General features: G+C 34.6%; 1 protein-coding gene across 1 annotated transcript; it reads left to right on the top strand.

Annotated features, from left to right (window-relative positions):
* The first annotated feature begins 2,768 nt into the window (after window positions 1–2,768).
* On the top strand, window positions 2,769–3,566 carry LOC104589780 (putative F-box protein At2g16290). The gene has a single exon (XM_010248212.1). It carries the CDS (start codon window positions 2,769–2,771, stop codon window positions 3,564–3,566), a length of 798 nt encoding a protein of 265 aa, XP_010246514.1.
* The last annotated feature ends 4,499 nt before the right edge of the window (window positions 3,567–8,065 follow it).

The raw sequence follows: 8,065 nt of genomic DNA, 5'->3' as shown, positions 1-8,065 counted from the left end.
TTGTTGATTTATGGACTAACGTGTAGCCTAATTTTAAATGTACAGGTGGTTCTGACTATAATTTTTCCTAATTTAAAACTAACATAAAATCAAAGTTATTTTCTTATATAGATGGTGGGTCAATGATCCAACTTTTCTAAGAATCCCATGATGCCATAATTGAATAATAAATATTTAAAAAAATATACAACACCAAAAAGGAAAATGTACAAAATTTTGTCAAAAACATTTGAGAACATTTCTAATGTTATATATTCATCATATTAAATAAAAATAATTGTTAAAATAAAAGTTATTTTATTTATTATAGAAATGGAACACAAAATTCAATAATAATAATAATAATAATTGTTATTTGGTACAAGCATTTAAGTTTATTTTTAATCATATTGTTACTTTTTGTTAATTTTCAATTTCTATCTTAACTATGATATATCTAAAATTCAAGTAATTAATATGAAGAAAAATTTCTTATGTGCAACGCATGTGCTTAATTAATAGGATGGTGTTTGGAAGCAAGGGCATTTTTTGGGACCGATTAAAAAAAATGCCCATGCTTGCTAGACTCGTTTTTCACAAAAAAATGCCTTGATATGTTTGGGTGTTTCTGCCATGTAGGCAGTGAAAAACACTATGCTGTTTGGTAAGGTGATTTTTATCACCATTTTTCATGTATGTACTGACAGGTAAGCGCCACATAGGATACACGTAATCGCCAATCAGTCAACCGTTGAGGGCAACGGTTCACCGGTGCATGAAACGCCAAATTTAACGTTTCATGAACTGGTGGAGTCTTGATTTACGAGGCATGCCCATTTTCAGCGTTTTTTGACCAAACAATCATGGGGATGTTTGGAACTATGGTCATTTTTCAAAAAAACGGTGTCACGTCGGATACACATAGGCATTTCAACAAATGCCCATGTATCTCATTGTTTGGTTCAGCTGATTATTAAAAAATCGGGACCCCATCGATGCATGAAACGGTGATGAAACGCCAACGGTTGACTGATGTGTATCCTATATGGTGCTTACCTGTCAGCACATACCTGAAAAGCGGTGATGAAAATCACCTTATCAAACAACATAGTGTTGCTCACTACTTATGTGGCAGAAGCATTTTTTTGTGAAAAACAGATCTTCGAAGCATGGACGTTTTTTCTTGAAAATCGGTCCCAAAAAGCGTCCACACTTCCAAACACGATACATATATGTAGACGTTTGTTCAAACGCCAACCTATATAGATATGACGTGGTACCATTTTTCAGAAAAACGGCCACACTTAGAGAGAAATAATTCGTTATATTGCTCGACAAAATGGAGTTGCTGAGTGAAAAAATAAACATGTGACTAAATTTGTTAGAGGCGTGTTATGTTGAGATGCATATTTAACTTATTTTGGGGAGGTGCAATTTGAAACAAGTACAAATTCTTTGTGGAGGAGAGCTATGTATCTTAGCTTGTAGGCAACCGATGGCCTATAGACATTATGGATGATCCTTTGATCAACTAGCTAGCCTATACCAGTTTCCAACGGGATGACGTCGAAATTCCAAGCACATCAAGGATGACTGGATACTCTGGACTCTGGATTGGGTTTCCAGATTCTCCTCTAATTCCTTCCTGTTTTAGAACTAAAGACTTAAAAGAGTCATCAAGACCTCCGGTCTCTTTCTTATTTTCGGACTCTAGTTTCCTTTTCAAGTTCAGTTGTGTTTATGAATTATGATGGAAAAACACTTATAAATAATTCAAATTTTCATAGAAGTGCTTTTATGAAAATGCTTTTGTAAAAATGCTTTCGTAAAAGTACTTTCGTGGAAGTTCTTTTATGAAAGCACTTTGTTCATAAGAGTGCTTTTGTAAAATTGATTTTATAAAAGTACTTTCATAAGTGTTTTTATAAAAGTACTTCCATAAAAGTGTTTTCATAAAAGTACTTCCATAAAATTACTTCTATAAAAGTACTTCCATAAAAGTTCTTTTGTGAAAGTGCTTTTTCAAAAGTACTTTTACAGAAGTGCTTTCATAAAAGTACTTTTGTAAAAATGCTTTTATTAAAGTGTTTCCATAAAACTACTATAAAAGTGCTTTCAAAAAAGTACTTTTGTAAAAATGATTTCGTAAAAGTATATTTCATAAAATTACTTTTATAAAAGTGCTTTTATAAAAATACTACATTTCATAAAATTACTTTTATAAAAATGCTTTTGTAAAAGTGATTATAAGAATATGATAGAAAAACACTTATAAATAATTCAAAGTTTCTACCTTTTCTCCTCCCAACCATCAACCTCAGCGCCATTACTCTTAGAACCTACTCCGTCTCCCTTTGCTCCCATGACCGAAGACTGGTCTAGAATTCCGCAAGACCTCTTAGTTCTTATCCGGAGGCCAGTCGATTATGTCCGCTTTTCCGCCGTTTGCCGATCCTGGAGACGTGCAGCACAAGGGATGAGGTACTCTCTTTATCCTCCCCCGGGCCGGTCACCACCTCTGCTTCTGCTCCTCGGATGCGACAAACAAAGTCGGAATTTCTTTTGCCTCTCAGATTAAAAGGTCTACCAGATGAAATTTCCAAAAGATTTATGTCGAACTGCTTTCATCGGATCTTCCCACGGTTGGTTGGCATACCTAGACAAAAGCAATGATCCCCATCTCGTAAACCCCTTCTCCCCAGGAACCCCACGAATCCGGCTCCCACCGGTGGCGACGCTTTCATTCATTCGCGACGTTCGCCGATCGAAATCCGGCACTGCCATCAAGTATGCTATTCTTCAAGGAATCGGCGCTCCGTATGAGGAAATCATCTGGGTCCCTCCCTCTTGGCACGACCACTTTATTCACAAAGTGGTTGTGTTCCTCAAATCCTTCCCAACACCCTGATGACTACGTTGTGATAATTATATGTGGTCTGCAACGTCATTTGGTCTTGTGTAGAGCCACAGATAAGTCATGGACTTCCTTGCCAGGTGGCGATTATTACGAAGACATCATCCACTACGAGGGGAAGTTCTACGCGGTGCGTAAAAATGGAAGTATTGAATCGTGGGATTTCGCCTTCTCCTTCCCCAAGAGAAGAGATGTAGCGACGGTAAAAGTCGTTGGATTGCCTTGCAAGAAGAAATACTTAATAAAAACGTCGGAGTATCTGCTGCTGGTGGGGAGGAGCGTGAGGTATCAGGAGATTGACAGTTTTAACGGGTTTTATAAAACACTTGGGTTTGACGTTTTCAAATTGGAGGAAGAGGAACAAGGAGGGAATACTACGAAACCCAGTTGGGTGCAGGTGAAGAACATAGGAGACAATGTGTTGTTTTTGGGCGAGAGCGAGTCCATATCCCTGCGTGAATTGCCGGAGTGCAGTGAGGATTGTATATATTTCACGGACGACGACGAAGGTGCACGCCTGAATATAAATACACTTCTGGGAGGTCGTGACTTGGGCGTCTTCAGCATACAAGATGGAATTATCAAGCCATACTACCCTAACAATGCCCGGCGACTGTTTCCTCGTCCTATACGACTCCAACTTCTTACGCCCCCCGTTTGGTTTGCGGAATAGGGTCCGGAATTAGAATCGGAATGCTTGTTCCCTGCCACTCTCTTGCCAATGAAATTTCATTCCTGCTTATTCCTTTTTTAATTTTTATTCCTATTCTGATTTCAACTATCAAGGGATTCTGGTTCTGATTCCGATTGCAAATCAAACGAATCCTTAATTTTTTTATTTAACAACTTTTTAGTATTTTTATATAAACAATTATGCGATTGATAGATGTTTTATTATATTATAGTTCATTGACTTATCATTGTTAGATTTAAATTTAATGGACAACTCAAAAGATTAAACATCCATCCAAGTCTTTTGTCTTTTTATGTGCTATAATCTTTTCATCTTGTGTTGTTGGTTTTGAATGGTTTTGGTAAACAAGAACATATTCCTTGGCTTCAGTTTGGAAGGAGTATAAATACAAATATTGTATTTTGTATTATTTTCTATGTATCTGAAATGTACATAGTTGTAAGTATTCTTTTCAAAGTGAGCCTTTGGAACATAAATCTTCTTCTTAATCAAATTTCTTTTAGCTCTAATTTACACAGATATGCCAAAACATCTCATAATATCTAATATTTTAATAAGAAATGTGAATGAATGTTTATTTTAAGTCAGTTAATTTATGAAACGGAATGTATGCTTAGTCTTTTACTCTCTTTTATACTAATAACTGTGTATGTGTTTGTATATGATATTTTTTTATGATGATCATGATGACAGTAAATAATGTTATAATTTTTTTTACAATTTTTTATATTCTTATCTCTATAAAAATTATTCTTATTTTTCACATTTATTTTTTGTTTAAAATGACGAATATGTCCAAATTCTTTCTACAATTTTTTTGTACTTTTTGTGTTTTCATTTTTTTTTAATTTTTTTTATTATTTAATTATAACACCAAGGGTTCACACATTTGACCAAAAAGGTTAGAATTGTTAACTCGACACCAAAGGCAGAAATAACTCCATTTTTGGGTTGGTTTTAAATTTGTATTTTATTTTTATCATCAATAAAAACAATTATTCTTTGACATACTTATTCTTTTAATATGGTTAATTAATATAGAATTTAACAAAAGAATGGGAGTTAATACTCTAAGACTGATTGGTTTGAAGGAAAATTTAGGGAAAATAAGGGAAAGGTAGGGAAACCTTTACAAACCTCGTATTGGTTTTCCTGTCTTTCCCTTCTTTTCCCTACCTTTTCCTTCAAATCAAACATAACCTAAATATATGACTTAATGAGAGGGAATTGAATGAGGATAATGTAATAGTTAAAATTATATTTTGTGCCCTTAAAATTAAAGATAAACAAAATTCAAAAATAGGAGTATTTTAGTCAAGAATAGGATTCAATGAATGTTAGTGAGACTTAATACCGTCAATATAAAATGTAATAAGATGGGTTTAAATGATGAGAAATCCGGTTGTTTAAATTACATTTTTTACCTTAAAATTAGTGAATGACCAAATTCAAAAATTGGGGTATTTTAGTATAGATTTATTATTGAGAAACACTAAGGGCTCACTTGTTTGTCAGTGTTTAACGAGTGATAAATTGGTCAATTGGATAATTGATCACAATCCCTGTGTCCATTTGTTGCTATTATGGGTTCCACAGTAAGGGTTCCACCCTTTTGGAGAGTGGGTAAGCAACTTACATGTGAGCTAATAACGCTTTTTCCCTCCCGCCTCTCTTTTTACTTGGGTAACTTATATTGCATAAAAATGCTAGAAGAACTTACCTAGACAAATTTTACTTAATTAAGAAACACTTGCCCGGGTAAACTCACTTACCCATGTCAGTGAAAACAAACGGGCCCAAAACTAATTTAAGTATTAAATCTCGTAACGTTCTTTTTTATAGGTAGATTACAATAGAAAATTAAGAGACAATAACCTTACATTAACAACAAATCTTCTTATGCGTTTTTGTCCAATGTGGTGAATTCTGCTCCTCAACTGGGTTCCACCATGAATCCTAGATATTATAAAGAAACTGAAATTATTCAAAATCAAAATGAAAATAAAGAATTAATATCAAAGCAAAGTCCTATAGATAAGCCAACAATTAGCCTTTTAACAAAGACTTGAACAGATATACTTCTTATTAAACAAACATTTTACTTCACATGAAATCTGTCCACACTTGGCCAATTTAAGTTGCACAACTCCAAAATACAAGAATAGATTGTAGTGCATTTGTTAGCATTCAAACACAGAATACTAACCTAAGATCAAAATACATTTGACTTATTTTTTTCTAGTTTCTTACTTTGTATTATAACACCTAAAATGAATAGTTTATTTTCTTACTTCTATTTTTTCTTTTAAAGGGAACCACTAAAAACATCAAGGATATAGAATCATCCCCGTCAGATGAGTTCAAAAATGAGAGAAAGGAAGAAGGGGGCGAGTGTAAAAAACATAAGATTTAAAAAGCCTAGCTTGTTTGGCCATACTATGAGCTGGCCTTACAACAGATCTGTTAACATATGTGAGTTTGATGTTTACAAAAGGAGATAGGAGATAATGGAGATGATCGTAGAGAGGTTGGACATCCCAGTTGAAGTTTCTATCAATTCCCTTCGGGTTCAAAAGAGCATGCTTAGCATCAGATAGCAAAAAAACATGTAAATAGCCCAAGTTGCGAAGCTTTTGAAGACCTCTTATAATTGCCCAGAGCTCAACTGATGTTGGGTGGTGTTGGGGAGTTGGCTGGGCAAGGCTGTCCCTCTGCAATAAAATGACAAGATAACAAGAACAGACCAGTAAAAGTGACTAGATAACAAGAACGGACTAGTAAAAGCAGATTGAGTGTTTGTGTCCCATGACCTATCAACCAGAATTAGGGGAAATTTTGCATTTAACAAGGGCTGCAGATCCACAGATAAGTTTAGGCCTGTCAAACCCAATTCTGGTGTAGGATTTAATATTAATTGGTGATAGTTGTTTGCTCTATTAAGGACATGAATTGGGTTTGGATCCTTTTGTTTGAAGATGATGGCATTTCTAGGATCCCAAAGTCTGCCAAAATTAAAAAGGGCCTTTTGCATAAAAATTAACAAAGTTTGTTGAATTGGAAAAATCAGATACATTTCAAAATAAATTGTAAAAGCAGATAGCTTGAAGAAAAAAGTCTTTACTAAGACCAAATTGCCCCTAGTTGAAATGCCCACCTCTCTCTCTCTTTCCTCAGAGGATTCTTCTCACTATTTCCTACACATCTCTCCCCCAATATCCAATCCATCTCTCCCATAAGCAAACCTACTTCATGCCTCTATTGGCATCTCAATTTAAAAGAACGAAAGCAAAAGTTTGTGCCATTCCATGCCTCTATTGGTTCTTAGCTCACCTCTATATGTTTAAAGGACCATTTTCTTTGAAATAACATGTTTCGCTATTGAGGGCATTCTCTCTTTCTTTCTGTGTGTTCATTATTTCTAACTTCTTAATGGAATATAAATCCCACATCATCTTGTATTGATAGAGGTCTCATCTGACATGAATTCATTGGTAAAAACCACCTTTGTTTGATTCCACTTTTAGCATAAATTCTTGCAAAAATCTAAGAAATGGCGTCAATATAGGTCAAACAAATTACTAAAACTTTGGTACAAGAAATCACTTCACATATGCATTATTGCGTGGAAAAAAATTTAGGCACTTGGTTGACAACTTGACAACAGGCAGTGCTTCAAAGGGGAAAAAATCTAAGCATCACCCAACAACAAATAGACCGAATGGTGTTTTATAGGCTTGGCAACTATTTGATTTTACAAAGATTAGATGGTTGCTTGCAGTTTTGAATCATCAATTGTGGTTGTATATCTATCACTCAAGTGAAAAAAAATAGTATTTACACTCACAAATTCATCTAAAACCCGACAGGCTACAAGGTTTTATATGATTCTAACTGCACAAACCATCTGGTATAGTGGAGACCGGATGGTGTTTTATAAAATAATAAACCATTCGACATTATACAAGACAGATGGTTGGCCACAATTTTGAGTCATCAATTATAGTTACAATCATCAATTACACATGTGATCTAACACACTCAAATTCCTTTAAAACCAAACTGACCACATAGTTATATATGATAATCATAGGTGCATACACCATCCAGTATGGGGAAGACCAAATAGTGTACTACATACTTAAAAACAATCCAACATTGAAAAAAAAAAGAAAAAACAGATGATTGCTTACAGTTTTGGAACATCATTTATAGATGCAAACATTTATCCCCCATATGATATAATTGTAATTACACCATTCAAATGCACCTAGAACCTGATAAATCACAAGGTTTTGTATGATTCTCACAAGTGTATAGACCATTTGGTATAGCTACAAATTTAGAAACCATCCGGCATTACACAGGCAGGATGGTGTTTCACAATATATCAATCCAATAAGCGAGGAAGCTCCATCTTCCCCATCGTTTGAGATGAGTAGTGAACGTCTTCACGAACTCATGAGGCAAAACATCCTTCA

This window comes from Nelumbo nucifera, chromosome 3, assembly GCF_055504915.1.
Source record: "Nelumbo nucifera cultivar China Antique chromosome 3, China Antique-T2T, whole genome shotgun sequence".
NCBI lineage: Eukaryota > Viridiplantae > Streptophyta > Magnoliopsida > Proteales > Nelumbonaceae > Nelumbo > Nelumbo nucifera.
Note: the sequence above shows the minus strand (reverse complement) of the source record. Positions and strands in the feature narration are given on the sequence as shown.